General features: G+C 42.7%; 1 protein-coding gene across 22 annotated transcripts in view; it reads left to right on the top strand.

The window, feature by feature from the left end:
• The window catches only part of ncor1 (nuclear receptor corepressor 1), a 171,226-nt gene that overhangs the window by 27,089 nt on the left and 123,765 nt on the right, over positions 1-20,372 (top strand). For 18 of the 22 annotated variants that reach the window (XM_055657489.1, XM_055657496.1, XM_055657484.1 and 15 more), the window contains exons 5-6: positions 1,321-1,500; positions 19,040-19,153. In XM_055657489.1, the coding sequence (XP_055513464.1) occupies positions 1,321-1,500; positions 19,040-19,153 (294 nt within the window). The remainder of the gene's footprint in view (positions 1-1,320; positions 1,501-19,039; positions 19,154-20,372) is intronic. The other 4 variants (XM_055657492.1, XM_055657487.1, XM_055657491.1 and 1 more) reach the window with 2 other exon arrangements.

Below are 20,372 nucleotides of genomic sequence, written 5' to 3'. Positions count from 1 at the left end.
CTCTACAGCAGAAACTGTCATGTCATGAGCCTAATAAATGATTGAATGATAGAGCAGGAATTGGAATTAGGGTATTTTGTGGTAACTATTGGGTTAAATTACCATTTTATAAATTCAAAGTGCACTCTTATTTATTTGCTTCATTTGAAGTAGTTAAAAACTGTTATCAAAACATTCAACAATTTTTAGCAGTATAGTCTATTACATTTTTAAAGGAAGGTATGTGTGAAGTTCTCTGTCATGACCGAAATGTAGCCTGATTTGCTGATCTGACTAAATGAAGTGTGCAAATCAGTTTGGAGAAGAGGCAGGAGTGTTTGCAAAACAATGGAGATGCCTTTAGTTAATGAGCATGAAGATGGCAAATGTGAGATTGTTCACTTGGAAGAAAACTTAGTAAATGGTGTTCTGAGGAAACCTGCTTTTGTTGATTCAAGGCGTTTTATGGCCGTGGGCATGCAAGTTTGATGACTTGCAGTTAATGTGGTTTGACATTTTACTATATTCCAACTTAAGGAAAAACTGAGTAAAAGGGAGGGCATTTTTATTTGCTGTATGTGTTGAGGCGCATTCACATATTGATACTCTCTGGAGTATGTGCCAATATGTGCAGTAAGGAGCTGATAGAAGTAAGGAGATAATGCGTCTTGAGTTGAAAGTAATCTGTTTAGATTTTAATGAATACACCACCTTAAAATGTGTCCAGCAAATTTGCTTCCATCAAAGCTGCATTCTTAAACATCAACCCTTTATTCATGAACATTTTGAAAACAGAAATGTTTACCCATGAGTTATCATTACATCCCCTTCAGTTTAATTTTGTGGAACGATTTCCACACAGGTTGGCATTAAACCATGGTTTGTGAGATCAATGAACTTCAGACTGATATGATAAACTGCTTAAAATACTTGTGTAACTCTCAATTTTTTTTTGCATGTCAAGGTGATGTTATTGATCCATGTATCTCTATAAATTGAAATTTTGAAAATGATTCATCGGATGTCATCGGTGTACTTGGGAGAAGCCTGCTTCTCCGTTGAATCTTGGTCGTTTTTTCACCTGGAAGGATTGCTGATGTATTGCGTGACTTGGTATTCTGTGTTCTTGCTGTGTTCCAGTGTTTGCCTTCAGTGTCATCACAGCATTAACGTCACATTGATAACAATTGTTGTGACTGGTTTCAGTTCTATCCTACTCATTTTATTTCCATTTCCTTAAATGCTGTCCCAAACCACCTGGCTCAGGCTTCCTGCAAAGAAATTCTTTGTTTGAAACTTGCTCACCGCGTCCTTCCTCTCCTGATGTGTTTTATTTTTAAGGAGTCCTTTTCAATGAAAGTTGATGTTCCATCATCCCCATCTACCAACCAGCAGGGTGGTGATGAACAGGATTCGTCTCCTTCCAAGCTATCCAAAGAGGAGCTCATCCAGAGCATGGACCGTGTCGATCGGGAAATAGCCAAAGTGGAGCAACAAATCCTCAAACTGAAGAAAAAGCAGGTATTGAGAGTTTGTGCAATGGGTACAGTGCTCGGTTGTGTGAATGTCTACATGTAGACGTGTTTACTCCTGTTTTCATAAATGGCATAAGAAGTTTAATCTGCATTTTGAATTTTGTTTGGGTTGATCTTGATTGAACTAGGTGTGTGTCATGAAAGTTGTTGCTCAGCATGAGAAGCTGGTGGAAGTGGAGGTGACAGCATCTTGAAAATGGGCAGCCCAGAGTGTGGTCCAACGGAACCGAGATGTGCACTGGTGGTGGGTGAGGAGTGAAGGATGGAGAAGTTATTGGAAAGGGGGCCATTGCAGAACAAAGTATGAAATGTAGCTCTAGAGTTAGTTATGCGTTACAGAAGCAGGCCCTTCTGCCTCTGCCAACCAAGTTGCCTAAACGAGCTGGACCAAGCCTCCACACCTTTCTTATTCACGTGTCCTCAAAATGTTGCAAGTGTATCCATCTTTACTACCCTCTCCAGGCCTTTCGCTTAACTTTTTTTCCCTGTTGCCAGCCGGGCAACCATGGCATCTTTTAGGTTGCCAAATGACAGTTTAGGTGGTAATTTAGATGGCTTGCATGACGCGCGCGATAATGTGCTTGGACGAAGTTCGTAGCTACCAGTCGGAATTGTACTCAAAGAAGCATTCAAATATTATTTCTGCTTCAAATAAAGTCACAAACTAAACATTCACCAATCAAGACATGATATATCCCACTAGGACATGGAACAAAATTATAAGACAGTCTCTCAACTTTTTTTACACATTGCAATTAATGCAATTTCTATTCGTTCTTTCCACTTCCAAACAAAAATGTGGTTGGATTATTCAGAGTATGATCAACCTGTGTCAATAAGTTCTGGACCATGGTAACATATATGCGTACGTATAGTTGTGAATGTTGCTCATTAAATAACTACAGTACTGATACTCCATATTAAGAGCATTGAATTTCCGTTAAAATGAATTCTGTAATAACGTGTCAACGGTAGCAGTGACAATCGAACACTGCTGTTTTAATGTTTCACGTGTTCACAATATAATTAATCCATCTTTATAGATTAAAACAAATATTAACATTGGGAATTAAAACATTTGATTGCATTCCGTTATCAAACATAGTCAGTGTTCGCTCTGAAGACATTTCCAGGAAAATAGGGTCAGGGAGGGGGTGTGTGTGTGTGTGTGTGTGTGAATCAGTGCGGGGTGAATATATGTGGGGGGGGGGGGGGGGGGTGGTTAGAAGGCAGTCTGTGCAGACTGGATGGATTGAGGCAGGTGAATTACTACGTGTTGGTTGGAGTAAGTAAAATTGTGAGGGGAGAGCACGGGGGATGTCAGTGGTATTGAATGGGGGGGTTCAGTACGGGATGGATGGGGGTAGACAAAAGTGCTGGAGAAACTCAGCGGGTGAGGCAGCATCTATGGAGCGAAGGAAATAGGCAACGTTTCGGGTCGAGACCCTTCTTCAGACTGTTCCCCCCATTCTTCTTGAATGGGAGGATCAGTACAGGATGGATGGGAGGGTAGGGGAGGAGATCAGCGCAGGATGAATGGGGGGGGGGTCAGTACAGTGTGGATCGGAGGGTCTGTGCAGGATGAATGGAGGATCACTACAGGATGAATGAGGGGAAGGTGCAGGGTAAATGGAGGGTGGGTCAGTACGGGATGAATGCGTGGATTAGTACAGGATGGATGGAGGAGAAGTGCAGGATGGATGGGAAAGGGGTAAGTACAGGATGAATTGGGGAACCAGTGCAGGATGGATGATGGGGGGGGGGGGGGGGGGGGGGCAGGAGAATTAATGCAAGGTGGATAGGGTGATCAGTGCAGGATGAATAGATGGGGGGGGGGAGGGGGGGGAGATGGGGAGGGGAGCACAGCACAGAGGATGTCAGTGAGGACTGAATAGAGGTGGGAATGGGGATCAGTGCAGGATGGAGAGGAGGGGGTCCCAGGATAAGGGGGTGGGATGGTGGACGGGGCGTACGCAAGGTGAGGAGGAAGGAGGGTCAGCTCTCCTCGGACAACATCGCCGTCTTGGCCGTTGGGAACTCCTCGCCACCGCCTCCCTCCTCCACCAGCCAACGGGGCCGAGCGGTGCAGCTCAAAGATCCTATAGCTATAGTATCTTTGGTGCAGCTGCTTCAGAAGTGTCGGAGCTAATGACGGGTCCTGCACAGCAGCCGCGATAGTGGCTCCATCTCCTCCTCCTCCCCGATAGCAGCCGCTGCTTGCAAACCCGCTAACGGCGCTTTAAAAAAAAACCCTCCCGCACGCTGATGCCTCCCCCTCCCCCTCCCTCCCTCGGCGTGCGGGAAGGGTCTTTTTTTATAGCGCCGTTAGCGGGTTTGCAAGCAGCGGCCCTTATCAGGGCGGGCTGGGTGCGGTAGGAGGAGGAAGAGATGAAGGTGCTGTCGGAGTCGCTGTGCGAGACCCGTCATTCGCTGCGACACTTCCTCACCCCGCACCTAGTATCTTTCCCATGCATTACAGCCGTCACCGCCGACACAAACGTTGCATTCCCTTTCTCCATAGATGCTGCCTGACCCGCGGAGTTACTCTAGTTTTTTTTGTCTATCTTCGGTACAAACCAGTATCTGGTTGCCAAGCCGGGCAAAATGACTGTGTTTAGGTTGCTCGGCGGCGCTTTGAGTGGTCAATCTCACCCGGGCAACCGTTAATTTCGAGCCCTGCCCTCTATCAGCCTATTGCATATGTGCACCACCCTCTGGAGAAAAAAATGCTCAATGGGACTTTAAAAAAAAAAAAAAGTTCCTCTCTCACTTTAAACCTTTGCCCTCTAGAATTAGACTTTCCTAACATGGTGAAAAGACTGTGGCGATGCACCTTATCTATGCCTCTCATGGATTAGATAAACTGTGGTGGTGGTGGAGGCAGATACAATGGCATCATGTTTGACACAGACATTGTGGGTCAAAGAGCCTATTCCTGTGCTGTAGTGTTATATTTGAACAGGCAGGAAATCAAGGGATACAGACCATGTGCAGGTAAATGTGCAGTTAAACTTGGCATCATAGTCAGCCCATATATCGTTGGCTGAAAAACCTGTTCTGTGCTGCACTGTTCTATGTTCTATGAATCAACTTTCATTGATGGTATATTGCTGGGGAGAGAGAGAATGGCTTTGGGAGCTCAGGTGCAGAATTTAGAATTAAGAAGCATGAGGAAGCTTTCACTTTCCATAATATGCAGAGATGAGAATGAGATGGAGCAAAAATCTGGGGGAAATCACAGACATATATGATTATTGAACGGTGACATTCAAAGTTTCAAGTGATTCCAATATGGAATAGAATATGGTTAATGCAAAAGAGTTGAAACGTGTTCAGAAGAAGCTACATTGATTGTAATTTTTCCAGTCCATCCAGGAGCGTGAACATGTGGAATAGAAGCAGACTTAAGACTGTTTGTCCCATAGTGCCTGCTCAGCTTTTCAATGAAATCCCATCTGAATTTCACCTTGTTTCAATATCTTAAAAGATTCTGTACTTGGATTTGAATATACTCAATATTTGAGCCTCCACAATCCACTGCAGTCATGAATTCCAAAGATTCATCACCCTTTGAATGAAGACCTGTTGTTCCATATGTACTCAGAATAGCTAAACCCTTCTCTTGAGATTATTAGCCCTGTTTCTGAACATGCTAGCCAAAGAAAACAAATCCCGTATCTATTTGTGTTCAAAGAGAGTACCTCTCAACCCTCTAATCCTCCAATACCTTGAATACCTCCAACCCTCAACCCTCTAATCTAAATGTTGAATATTTGTCCATTTTAGAAAGGTTTTCTGTTTTGCAATTATTCCAGTTCCTGGTTGGGGAGAACAGACCTGTGTGTAATACATTCTAGGTTTGGTGCCACAATGGCCCCAAATCACTCTCTTCTTGTACTCAAATCCTCTTGTAGTACAGGTCAATGAACTGTTTGCCTTACTGATTGCTTACTGAATTTGCAATTTCTTCCATTTTTTTTGTGCCGTAATCCTTGGGTTCCTATGAACACAAAATATTTTCAATCTCTCATCATTTAAAATATACTCTGCTTTTCTACCTTTTGTACCATAGGGATAACCTTGCTTCTCACCATCCATATTACCCGTGTCATTTACTTGGGTCTATTGCATGCGTCTTTTGCCGAATAAAATTGACTTTGAAGCCCCTCTGCGTCCTTCTGGGAAACCATGTTGCCATCTAGTCTTATACCTGAGCAAACAAATATGTAAACATCCTGATCTCGTCATTCAAATTATTGATATAGATGATGAACAAGGGGCCCTCAGTATTGAATCCTGCTATACTCCACTGGTTGCAATTTGCATCGTGAGAAAATGGTTTATTCATAAATTTCTGCAAATGAAAGCGGTTTTTAAGGATGCATCACAGCTTGTTTTAGGAACAGCTCCTTCTAACGCCACATAAAATTGCAGCGAATTGTGGACGTAGCCCAGACCATCACACAAACCAAGGACAAGTTGCACCCTGGTCACTCCCTCTTCTCTCGTCGGGCTGAAGGTGTGTGAAAACGCACACCTCCAGATTCGGGGACAGTTTCTTTCCAGCTGTTACCAGGCAACTGAACCATTCTACCACAATTCTACCCTCGGACTATCCTTGATCAAACTGTACTGGCTTTATCTTGCATGAAACGTCAGTCCCTTATCATGTATCTACACTGTGAATGAATCTGTTGTAATCATGTCTTTCCACTGTGGTTAACACGCAACAAAAGCTTTTCACTGTACCTCGGTACACATGACAATAAACTGAACTGAGATGAACCACTTTAACTTCAAGTAACCCTAACTTTCCCTCTCTCCATCCCCTCCCCTCCCCTCCGACCAGTCTCCGATTATATTTTATCGCTACCGCCCACTCCCCTGATATCAGTCTGAAGAAGTGTCTCGACCCGAAACGTCACCCATTCCTTCTCTCCAGAGATGCTGCCTGCCCCGCTGAGTTACTCCAGCATTTTGTATCTATCTTCGATTTAAACCAGCGTCTGCAGTTCTTTCCTGAACCACTCTATAATAATAATAATAATAATAATAATTTTATTTATAGAGCACTTTAAAAACAAACATAGCTGCAACAAAGTGCTGTACATCACTAATCATTGACAAAAAGTTAATACACACCAAAAAGAACAATCAAAAGAAATAATAGGAAAAGACAAGTAAAATAAAGAAACATCAAAAACACCACAAACAGAAGCAAAGCCTCAGGCATGGTCAAAAGCCAGGGAGTACAAATGTGTTTTAACACTGGATTTGAAGATGGACAGTGAGGGGGCCTGTCTGATGTGCAACGGCAGGGTGTTCCAGAGTGCCGGAGCAGCAACAGAGAAGGCTCTATCCCCTCTGAGCCTCCGACTAGACCTCGGTACCTCCAGGAGCAGCTGACCAGCTGACCTGAGGGACCGGGCAGGAGCGTATGGGTGGAGCAGCTCAGAGAGGTAAGGCGGGGCGAGCCCATTCAGAGATTTAAAAACAAATAACAGTATCTTAAAATGAACTCGAAAGTGCACCGGGAGCCAGTGTAGGGAGGCCAGAATTGGCGATATGTGCTCCCTCTTTCGAGTCCCTGTTAAAAGGCGAGCAGCAGCATTCTGAACCAACTGGAGACGAGCCAGTGAAGAACGAGCAACACCAAAATAGAGCGCGTTACAGTAATCCAGCCTAGATGTAATAAAGGCATGGATTACTGTCTCAAAATGCTGCCGCTCGAGAATGGGCTTCACCTTCGCCAGCTTCCTTAGGTGAAAGAAGCTGGACTTAACCACCGCGCATATTTGGCGATCTAATTTAAAGTCACTGTCCATCCTAAAACGCAGGTTTACAACTGTTGGCATTGAACGTTTGTCCCAACAATGTGCACTGTAATCTTATTCAATTAATTTATTTTGTGGCATCTATCAACTGAAAGACCAAATGCACCACAAACTGCTTTGCCTATTCTGCATGCTACAACCTCAAAACATATATTGTATGGAGTAGGATGTAGATTGGGGGAATGAGATGCACCAGGTTTTAATGGAAGAACGCTTGGGGGGGTCAATAATGGATTGAGTCTTGAAAAATTTGTATATGGATCTATGTAATGAGACGAACACTCTTTAACACTCCTGTGCTGGCCTCCTCCATTGTGGAGGGCAAGGATATTTTTGGAGCCAACTTGAAATTAAAGAACTCTAGAGCTTTTAACTCGCTAGCGGGAAAACCTATCATCGCATATTATTTTTACGCTTTAGCACACACAATCCTGTGTTGCAGATTGCATCTTTTCTAAGGATGAGACTCAATAGTCATACATGTGTAACAACCCATTCGGTCCACTTTTCCATGCTAATCATTGTACTTACTTACCCTAGTTCTATTTGCATGCATTTGCTCTATTTACGGGCAGCATTGTGGCACAGCTAGTAGTACCCCTGCCTCAGAGCACCAGAGACTCGGGTTCATTCCTGACCTTGGGTGCCGTCTGTGTGGAGTTTCCACATTCTTTCTGTGACCGTGTGGGTTTCCTCCCACATTCTAAAAACATCCGGGTTTGTAGGTTAATTGCCCTCTGTAAATTGCCCCTATTGTGTAGGAAATGGATGAGAAACTGGGATAACAGAATTAGTGTGAACGATGGTTGGCGGTTGAATCGAATGTCCTTTTTCAGAATCACACTTTATTCGCCAGGTATGTTTTGCAACATACGAGGAATTTCATTGGCCTGGTCAGTCGTACAATAAAAAGCAACAGATCACTCAAAAACACATTTTAACATGAACATCCACCACAGTGATTCCTACACATTCCTCACTGTGATGGAAGGCAAAATAAAGTTCAAGTCTCTTCCTTCTGTTCTTCCTCGGTTGTGGGCCTCGAGCCCCCGTTGACGAGACAATCTTGACTCCCGTAGCCGGCGGCGTTCGGGGCCTCCGCGTCGAGGCGATCAAGCTCCCGCATCGGGAGGGATGTCAGCTCCCCCGCGCCGGGCGATCGAACCTCGCGTCGGGGCTGGTCGAACCTTCCGCGACGTTGGAGCTCCCGACTCGGCCTCACCCGAGACTACGAGGCCTTGATGTTGATTCGCAGTCAAGGGATAAGCTCCGATGTTAAGTCCACGCCCACGGTGGGGCTCACGACAGTCTGAGGAGTGCCTCTAGCTCCATCGATGGAAGGCCACAGAGCGCCCAGAGAATGATCCGAAAATGAATCACATCTCGGTTTAAGAGCTTGAAAAAAAAGTTTCCCCTGATCCGCTTTCCCCTCCCCCCTCCCCCACATAAAACAAACCGAAGAACATTAAAACAAACTTTTAACACTAAAAAATAACAAAAAAGAATGAAAAAACGCACAGACTGCTATCGCCCAGGCACCACTGATGGAATAGTACTCTATACTCTACCTGTAAATTAAACCTATGCTTTGGTGATTGAAATGCCTGTCCAGATGTGCCTTATATGTAGTCAGAGTACGTGTAACAGTACCTGCATTGCATATTCTCTAGGGAAAATGCCCCCTCAGATCATGAAGGCAAATATCCCACATGTAGCCTCCATCCTATTTATCTGTGCTACTACTTTCATGGATGTGAACTTGTATCGCAAGGTCCCTCTGTTCATCAACACTCGTTAGGGTTCTGCTATTTACATTTGCCCTACTTTTTATATGACTTTACAAAATGCATTGCTTCTCACTTGCCAGGTTTAAATTCTACACGCCTAACTTTCCAGTCGATGCTGTTGCCCAAGGCAATCCTCCTTGCTATCTACAACACCACAGATTTTCAAATAATCTCTAAATTTACTAATCATTCCACCAATATTTGCATCCAAGTGATTCATCTGTAACATAATCATCAAAGTTTCCTACACTAATCCTTGTGGTACAACTGGTCACAGACTTCCAATCAGAAAAGCAACCCTGCGCCACTACCATCTGGCTCCTATTACCGAGCATCCAATTTTCCAGCTTGCATTGGATCCCATGTGGTCTAAATATTTGAACCATCTTAGCATGCGAGATCTTGACAAATGCCTCATTAAAGTCCATATAGAGGATATGGGGATCAGACTAGAAAATCGCTACTTCAGACGTGTCCTTCATTGAGGACTGATCCCCCGGCATAGTACTAATGGTTGACTGATGGAAATCATAGACATGAAGTTATAGATTGCAATGGCGTATGTTTCTGCTGCTTTTGTTGGCTACTGTTCCTCATCTTGTGGTCTGTCTGCCTGAGCTCCTGGTTGCCAGCCATCTTAATTCCCCTTCCCACTCCTCCCTTCAACTGCCAGAGTGAAGTCCCATGCATAAACTAGAAGTACAACATTTAATATTTCTCCTGTGTAGCTAACAACCATGAACGTTCAATTCTCCAATTCTGTGTAAATCCTTCACCCTTTTTCATCTGCCCACCCTCCCCTGCACACGCCTTTCTTACCTACCTGTCACCCAGTTCTCTCACCCTCTTCCATCCGCTCATCACCCATCCCTTTCTACTCCAGGGTTCCCTTCTTTCTTCTCCCTATTCCTCCTTGCCACCATCTCTCCCCTGGTTTTGCATTTCACTGTCCTGTGCACCCCTTCTTATCAGATTTCACCAGTTGTACTCTTTTGTCTTCTCCACTTAACCCTGTCTTCTCCACTTACCGCCCCAGTCTTTGACTATCTCCACACTTTTCTCCCTCATTTGCCAATCAATCCCCCCTTACCTGGCTCCACCTGTCACTCTCCAGTTCGTCCAACCCCTTCCCTTCATCTCTTACTAAGAGCTTTCTCTCCTCCATTAGTCTGAAGAAGGGTCTAACCCAAAATGGCCACAGACGCTGCCTGATTCGCTGAATTCCTCCAGCAGTTTAGGTTTTATTTGTTGGTTCAAGATTGCAGTATGGTCTCCACCTAAAATGTGGCCCATTCCTTCTATCCAGAGTTGCTCCCTGTCCTGCTGAGTTATTCCAGCATTTTGTGTCTATTTCCAGTGTCTCCATCTCTTGTGCCTCAGGGGCTTGCATTTTCACTTGCCCAATCTTTTTTCTTTTGCGTTATATTTTAGTGCCACACTGAATGATTGTGCACATTGTGTGAAGATAGAATTCTGCTTAAGGACTATGAAAGGAATTCCATAGACACTCAACTTCAAAAAGAAATTCTACTCGGTCTTAAATGAGAGCCCCTTTATTCTAAGATTGAGCCCCTCATCCTAACTTTACCCATGAAGGGAAACGGATTTCAGGTGCTTACCCTGTCTAGCCCCCAAAAGAGCCATCAATGTTTCGATAAAATTGCTTGTCATTCTTCTAAATCAACTTTTCACTGATGCCCAATTTGGGTTTAACCAAAAGATGAGGTTCTGGAGAAACTCAGGCAGCATCTGTGAAAAGAATGGACAGACAATGTTTCCTGACCTGAAGCATAATTTATCGATCTCCCCCCCCCACACACACACACACACACACACACACAGATGCTGCCTGAACCACTGGGTTCATTCAGCACTTTGTTTTTTGCTTACGATTCAAGCATCTGCGGTTCCTTGTATCTCTCTCCTGTTTAACCAAGATTGCTTCGCTCAAGCCCTCAAGGAGAGAGTAACTGCCTTTTTCTACAACATGCCATTTGACTGAGGCATCACAACACTCAGGGCAATAGACGTTAAGAGTAGAAATCTCAACTATTGTAATCCATACAAAGGTACACAGTCGGGATTGTTTGAGATTAGCCCGAGTTAGAAGGGTTTCTCAATAGTATCTTAAACTCAACCAGCTGCTTCATCTTATAACCATATAACAATTACAGCACGGAAACAGGCCATCTCGACCCATCTAGTCCGTGCCGAACACGTATTCTCCCCTAGTCCCATATACCTGCGCTCAGACCATAACCCTCCATTCCTTTCCTGTCCATATAACTATCCAATTTATTTTTAAATGATAAAAACGAACCTGCCCCCACCACCTTCATTGGAAGCTCATTCCACACAGCCACCACTCTCTGAGTAAAGAAGTTCCCCCTCATGTTACCCCTAAACTTCTGTCCCTTAATTCTCAAGTCATGTCCCCTTTGACTGACCTTCCTCTGTGTTAGAAGTGGGGATGTTCACTTTTTATTGCACAATATATAATTGTTTGCGGTTCCTTGGAAAATAAAGATGCTTATATAACCAGCTGCAAGACCTGTTCTGCTTTCTGGTATGGATTGATACATGTCTGATAATTATTGCACTATACCAGTGTTAGGCAACGAATACCAGGCAATAAGTCTCTCACTGGGGAAAGCCTGATAATATATGGTGGACATTCAATAACAGTGCCATAGCTGAGACCCGCAGAATCAACATTCTCGAAGAAATGAGTTAGGGCAGAGAGAAAAGGCATGACCATTGATTAGATTTTTTTCATTGAACCAGCCATTGAAATTCTGTGGCAACTAGAGCACTTCAGAGTTTGGGTATCTCGAGGCAAGTAATTGACCTTCTGATTCTCCAAAACCTTTTAATCATCAACCAGCCAGAAATCAAGAATGTGATGCTATTGCTCTTGTGTTTTTAAATGTGATTAAAAATATCACTATCTGATTACATGTGGCAAAAATAAAATACTTTTCTCATGAGTAGTCCTGAAAAGTGTCTTGGACTTCTGCTATTTTTCTGCACAAAAAAAGTATTTGATGTCAAAATGCATTGTTTAGTGAAAATGACATCCATGTCATGTGTACCAGTACAGTGAAAAGCTTTGTTTTGCATGCTATCCAATCCAATCAGATAATCAGTCAAATAGCACTAAAATGGGCCTTTTGACCTAACTTACCCATGCCGTCCGATATGCTCCATTTTCGCTAGTCCTTATTAGTAATTTTGCAGATGACACAAAAAATGGGTGGCATCATATATAGCAAAGGTGGTTATCAAAAATTACAGTGGTATCTTGATCATTTGGGCAGATGGGCTGAGAAACGGTAAATAGAGTATAATGCAGATAAGTGCAAGGTGTTGCATTTGGGGAAGTCAAACTAGGGCAGGACCTACACTGAATGTCAGGGTTCAGGGAGTCTGGCAGATCCAAGGGATCTTGGAGCTGAGATGCATATTCCTGGAAAGTAGATAATGTGGTCAAGAAGGATTTTGATACATTGGCCTTTGTCATTCAGGGTATTAAGGTCTGAAGAAGGGTCTGGACCCGAAACGTCACCTATTCCTTCTCTCATGAGTTGCTGCATGTCCTGCTGAGTTACTCCAGCATTTTATGTCTTACCTATTGAGTATAGAAGTTGAGATGTGTAAGAAGGAACTGTAGATGCTGGTTGAAATCAAAGGTAGATGTTATGTTACAGTTGAGTATAGAAGTTGAGATGTTATGTTACAGTTGAACAAGGCATTGTTGGAGCCGCATTTGGTGTATTGTGTTCAGTTTTGGTCACCTTGCCATAGTAAGATGTTGTTAATTTGGAAAGAGTGCAGAGAACATTTACAAGGATGTTGCCAGGACTTGAGGGGCTGAACTGCAGGGAGTGGTTGGGTAGGCTTGGACTTTATTTATTGGAATGAAGAAGACTGAGGGATGATCAATCTTATAGTGGTGTATAAGATCATGAAGGGAACAGATAGGGTGAATGCACAGTCTTTTATCAGAGTATGGGAATTAAGAACCAGAGGACATAGGTTTAGGATGAGAGGAGAATAAATTAATAGGAACCCTGGAGGCAACTATTTCCACACATATGGAACAAGCTGTCAGCAAAGGTAGTTGAGACAGGTACTATAACAACATTTAAAATGAATTTGGACAGTTACATGCATAAGAAAGGTTTAGACGATATGGGCCAAATGCAGGTAGGTGGGACTAGTGTAGATGGGGCACCTTGATTGTCATGGACCAGTTGGGGCGAAGGGCCCATTTCTGTTCAGCCTGACTTTAATTGTAGTGCACCAGTTTTACCAACATAGTCTAATATAGATGAGATAGATAGGGATAGAGATGAATTGGACAGTACCCTAAGCTTATGGACAGACTGTTCAGAAACCTGATAAGAGGGGACAGCTATTCCTGAGTCTGTAAGCTTTCATGCCTCTATATCTTCTGCCCAGTGGGGCATGAAAAAGAAAGAAACATTTAAGATATTTTAGTCCAACAGCACCCATTCCCTATTCTACCCTATCCCAGGGGGCAGAAAATACAAAAGCTTGAAAACATATCGCATCAGCTTCAGGAACGGCTCCTTCCCTGCTGTTAACAGGCTACAGAACGGTCCTCCCATAAGCTAGAAGATTGGGCAGAAAATATAGAAGCAAGGAAGCATACACCATCAGCTCTTGCACTGTTTCTCCAGAGCTGTAATGCTGCAACACTATGTGCCGCACTCTGGCATTTTTCTCTTTCTGCTCACTGTTATAATTATGTATGACCTATTATACTTTTGTATGGTTAATTATGCTTGTGTATAACGTGATTTGGTAGGATAGCACGCAAGCAAAGTTTTTCGATTTATCTAAGTACACATGACAATAATAAACCAGCACCAATACCTCTGAACAAAGGCAGCAGGCACATCAAAGCAAACATAGAAACATAGAAAATAGGTGCAGGAGTAGGCCATTCGTCCCTTCGAGCCATTCAATATGATCATGGCTGATCATCCAACTCAGTATCCTGTACCTGCCTTCTCTCCATACCCCCTGATCCCTTTAGCCATAAGGGCCACATCTAACTCCCTCTTAAATATAGCCAACGAACTGGCCTCAACTACCTTCTGTGGCAGAGAATTCCAGAGATTCACCACTCTCTGTGTGAAAAACGTTTTCCTCATCTCGGTCCTAAAAGATTTCCCCCTTATCCTTAAACTGTGACCCCTTGTTCTGGACTTCCCCAACATCGGAAACAATCTTCCTGCATCTAGCCTGTCCAACCCCTTAAGAATTTTGTAAGTTTCTATAAGATCCCCCCCTCAATCTTCTAAATTCTAGTGAGTACAAACCGAGTCTATCCAGTCTTTCTTCATATGAAAGTCCTGACATCCCAGGAATCAGTCTGGTGAACCTTCTCTGTACTCCCTCTATGGCAAGAATGTCTTTCCTCAGATTAGGAGACCAAAACTGTACGCAATACTTCAGGTGTGATTTCACCAAGACCCTGTACAACTGCAGTAGAACCTCCCTGCTCCTATACTCAAATACTAGCAGGTCTCCATCAATTTGCACATGATCCTACTTTGGATCAAGGTAACCATATCCTCATTGATTCTGGGTCAAATATCATCATGTTCACTTAGTGAATTAGGGATGCACATAAAAACTGGCCTTGATTATGATCACCACATCTGTAAGTGAGTAAATTAAAAACCCAACAGCTACACAAACTTGCTCGTTAGGATCATGGGCTAGCGATTAGAGGCAGCAATCCTAGTTAGAGCGGGTCGCAGTCGCAGGGAGGAAGAAATATATAAATATATAACAAAATAGAATACTTGGATGTCCCCTGTGTTTCTCGGTAATAAAACAATCTTCAAAGCTGAAGTTTTGCATGCAAGCTAGATTTAGCACAAATATGTGCACTGCACCTACTTAAAAAAAAAAACCTTGGAGGACCTCCTTTGCCCAAAGAGGGCCCAATTTACATTTTTGCCATTGAATATTGATGATATTTCTTCAGATGAGTTATATTGATTGGACCTGAGCAAAGTATTTTGGGATCACCTGAACCACAAAGAGAAGCGCTGAATATCTGAAGGATATTAAAATTCACACATTTTAAATCAGTTTACTGAGATTCCAAAGAAATGCTTCCAATGCTATTACCATATAACCATATAACAATTACAGCACGGAAACAGGCCATCTCGACCCTTCTAGTCCGTGCCGAACACATAATCTCCCCTAGTCCCATACACCTGCGCTCAGACCATAACCCTCCATTCCCTTCCCATCCATATAACTATTACAGAACAAAATCAGCAATGCATTTTATATAGGTGCTTTTGGTGGAACAGGAAATTCTTTCCTCCTTAATCTACGCTGCTAAAATGTGAAGACAAAACATGATCTTGGACTTATCATTTCTTTCCACTGTTATGCAGATGACACACAGTTCTATCTCCCCCTGAAACCCAACAACCGGTCAAATTTAATCAGCCATGCACTGCCTCGAGGACATAAAATGTTGGATGGCACAGAACTTCCTCCAACTAAACGAGAGCAAGTCTGTGGGCATCCTACTCGGCCTCTCCGACTCCATTCAAACGATAACAGGCAGCCTTGGAAGCCTAACCTCCTTAGTCAAACCGCACGTCAAAAACCTTGCTGTGATATTTGACTCCGCATTAAAGTTTGACAAGCAAGTCAACTCCGTGGTAAAAGCTATTTCTTCCAGCTTCGTACCATAGTTCCAATTCGACGACCTTGAAAATATCATCCACGCATTCATCTCCTCTTGCCTTGACTACTGCAACTTCCTATACACTGGCATCAGCAAATCATCCCTGTCCCGCCTGCAAATGGTTCAAAACGCCGCAGCAAGACTTCTGACAGGTACCCGTAAAAGGGACCACATCACCTCGATTCTGGCCTCTCTCCACTGGCTCCCAGTACGGTACAGAATCAACTTGAAGCTCCTCTTATTCGTATACAAAGCCCTTAAGAGCCCCCCCCCCCCCCCCCCCCCCCCCCATATCAAAACTCTTCTGACCCACCATTCTATCTCCAGATCCCTCAGGTCACCCGACTTGGGGGTACTGACTATCCCGCGGTCTAGGATTAGGCTCAGGGGTGCCTGCGCTTTTGCGGTTGCAGCACTTAGACTGTGGAACAGCATCCCTCTGCTCATCAGAACTGCCCCCTCCATCGACTCCTTTAAGTCGACGCTCAAAACCTATTTCTACTCCCTAGCGTTTTTGAGTCCCTCTGAGGAGGCGCTGTAAACAGTTTATGTATGTATTGTTAGGTCTGTGTAACATTGTATGTAGCACATTAGTACCTGAACTGGTGTACAGCACTTTGGTCAACGTGAGGTGTTTTTCAATGTGCTATACAAATAAAATTGATTGGTACACAAAAATGCTGGAGAAACTCAGCGGGTGCAGCAGCATCTATGGAGCGAAGGAAATAGGCAACGTTTCGGGCCGAAACCCTTCTTCATGCTCCATAGATGCTGCTGCACCCGCTGAATTTCTTCAGCATTTTTGTGTACCTTTGATTTTCCAGCATCTGCAGTTCCTTCTTAAACAAATAAAATTGATTGATTCTCAGGCACTGCTTTAACACTTGATAGGGGAAATCTGCACAATCAGCTTTTAAACTACCTTTAAATTTGGCACGGGGAACTGCAATGGATAACATTCTGAAAGACTGCAAATCTGTAATTAATGTGCAATGGCTTGCAAGATAGCCGTTGAAGCATTAAATTGAACTTTGGAAAATCTTAGACGCGATAAATGGGAGATATTATTCTGGTGCTCACTGGAGATTTTCTTCAAATGCAACCAGTAATTGTACGAGATACTAAAACAGATGAACTGAAAGCCTGCATAAAATCATTATATATTTGAGAAAATGTTAAACAGTTACAGTTAAAAAAACAATATGCAAGAGCATCTGACAGGTGATCTGTCTGTGAGAGTGTTTGCTTTGAATTTCCCCCCAAAAATGAAATTGGTAAATTGAACACAAAAAATTAACAAGAATGATTGAAAGTTTAAACCTGGGCTGAATTGTTACAACATTTCACTATCTGATGGCAGTTGTTTCCCAAAATTGAACTCAGCACTATTTGAATTATTTCTATTTGTGTGAAAGAATGATTTTAGCACCAAAAAATAGTTCTGGACATGTGCTAAATAACAACCTTTCTGTACAATATACATTTATTGGCCGACATTGAGACTGTACATTGTCTGCACTATTGTCAGTCTTATTACCTAGTGTACCATCACATAATCCTGAACTGAAAGGAGTTCTAATCCTGCTATACAGGAATTTGTACCCATGAATACTATGGAATAGCGCAAAATCATCAGTCCAAAAATTACTGCCACATGTAACTTAGGCAATTGTAGTGCTGTGGTGAAATGTTTTCATTCCCTGGATACCAATTATCCCATCTAAGCTACATTTACAATTCCGTTTCCTTGTAATAAAAAGGAACAGATGCTGGCTTATTACCAAAGATAGACAAAAACTTTTTCTCACAGAGTTGTGAATTTGTGGAATTCTTTGCCTCAGAAGGCAGTGGAGGCCGGTTCACTGGATCCATCCAAAAGATAGTTAGATAGAGCTCTTAAGGTTAGCGGAATCAAGGGGTTTGGGAAAAGGCAGGAATGGTGGGGTACTGATTGTAGATGATCAGCCATGATCACATTGAATGGCAATGCTGGCTCAAAGGGTCGAATGACCTACCCCTGCACCTATTGTCTATGTATCTATAAATGTTTGACGGCACTGGGTCTATATATGCTGGAGTTTAGAAGAATGAGGGTGGGGGGGGCTCATTGAAATGTACAGAATAATGAAAGGCTTGGATAGCGTGGATGTGGAGAGCATGTTTCCACTAGTGGGAAAATCTAGGACTAGAGGTTTAGAATTAAAGGATGTTCTTTTAGGAAGGAGATGAGAAATTTCTTTAGTCAGAGGGTGGTGAATCTGTGGAATTCTTTGCCATAGAAGGCAGTGGAGGCCAAGTCAATGGCAGAGATAGATAGATTCTTGATTAGTACAGGTGTCATGGGTTATGGGGAGAAGGCAGGAGAATAGGGTTAGAAGGGAGCGATAGATCAGCCATGATTGAATGACGGAGTAGACTTGATGGGCTGAATGGCCTAATTCTACTCCTATCTCATGATGTTATGATGATTCCGAAGCACATCAACAATGAAATCAAGTGAATTTACACCTTGTATATAAATACACACCTAATACATAAGATAAATAAATAAAATGTCATTTTCATATACATATTTATCTTCACTATCTTCACCATTATCAACTTATTGGTAATTTCAGTTATGCCACAAAATTTTGAACTCCTCCTCTCCCCCCCCCCCCATTTTATATAATTTATGGAATAATTTTATATTTTAAGTTTTTATATTTTATTTACATGGAGTACTATACAATCCAATAGCACAGAAATAAATGCAAAGATCTGGGGTTGTCAACACAATATCGCAAGTTGGATATGGCAGCTGAAACATTCATAAAGTTTAAGCTTCAGTTGGTGAAGTTGCAGAGCCAGCGTGGCCAGCAAGAGGCAGCTGGACTGGATGTTTGAGAGAAAGTTTCAGATGAATCTAAGCTTGTCAGGGGGAGATTGTTGGAGAAACTGATTTGTTCATTGTTTTATTTGTTTGACCTCCACTTTGTGTAAAAAAACATATTAAAGGGATTTGTGTTTTGATGTGGTGTGGTGCAAGACAGTGAGAAGAGCCAGAGAATGATGTATTTTAAGATGTGTTTTTCATTTAAAAAAAGCATTTGTATAGTTTAGAATGCAACGCTTGTGTATGTTGGCAAGAAATATTGACTCTCTTATGTTACCTCTTAGCAACAACTTGAAGAGGAAGCAGCCAAGCCTCCAGAGCCAGAGAAGCCCGTCTCCCCTCCTCCAGTGGAAGCAAAGCATCGCAGTATTGTCCAGATCATCTATGATGAAAACAGGGTAAGGACAAAAACAAGAGTTTCTATTTGTAGTTTCACTCGCAAGCAAATTGTGAGAAACGTACTATTGGCCTCCACTGCCTTCTGTGGCAGAGAATTACACAGATCTGTGGGTGAAGAAGATCCGCTATATTATCGACATTGTTGCCCAAGGGGCTTTGCACATCAAGATTGCTAACTAATACTTCCTCATTACACAATACCCAGTCTAGGATGGCCTGTCCTCTAGTCGGATCTTCTACATATTGGTCTAAAAAAAATCCCATGAATGGCTTTGTGCTGTACAAAAATGGCAGAATGTGAACAAACTAGATCTTAATTTCTTTGAATAGTTTATTGCAAAAATAATAACAAGGTATCTGAGTGTTTGGAATTTATAATCATGTGAAAAGTGAAGTCTGAAAATATGCAACAACAAAAGAAAATTCCTGAAATACTCGGGTCAGATGGGATCTGTGGAAAGAAAAACAAAATTAACGAGACAGGGCTCAATTATTTGGCTTTTTAATTTTCTCGCCTAAAACTGAAATTATGGCTTGCATAATTTGTCTGAATTTCTGCAACGAATGGGCAATTTTAATATAAGGTAGTACACTGAAAATAAATTCCATGCACATCCAGTACTTTTACAGAACTGCTAGTGTTACTGTGAGGACGTACACATTCCTTGATCTGCTACACAGTGTTTAAACTGCACTGTTCCCTTTGTAACTGTGGCTCCCTTCACTCTCTTGTACGAGAGTCCATTTAATAGAAGGGTCTTTAGCTTATGCTTGTTTTGGGGGCTAGTACCCTTCAGTTTTCTCTTCAGCATATAAAAGGCATGCTCAATTGGGTTCAGATCGGGTGATTGACTTGGCCACTCAAGAATTGACCATTTTTTAGCTTTGAAAAACTCCTTTGATGCTTTAGCAGTATGTTTGGTATCATTGTCTTGCTGTAGAATGAACTGCCGGCCAATGAGATTTGAGACATTTGTTTGAACTTGAGCAGATAGGATGTGTCTATACACTTCAGAATTCATTATGCTACTACCATCAGCAGTTGTATCATCAATGAAGATAAGTGAGCCAGTACCTTCAGCAGCCAAACATGCCCAGGCCATAACACCCCCACCACCGTGTTTCACAGATGAGATGCTTTGGATCTTGGGCAGTACCTTCTCTCCTCCATACTTTGCTCTTGCCATCACTCTGATATAAGTTAATCTTCATCTCATC

The sequence above is a fragment of the Leucoraja erinacea genome, chromosome 28 (genome assembly GCF_028641065.1).
Source record: "Leucoraja erinacea ecotype New England chromosome 28, Leri_hhj_1, whole genome shotgun sequence".
NCBI lineage: Eukaryota > Metazoa > Chordata > Chondrichthyes > Rajiformes > Rajidae > Leucoraja > Leucoraja erinaceus.
This window is presented reverse-complemented; position numbering and strand designations above follow the sequence as displayed.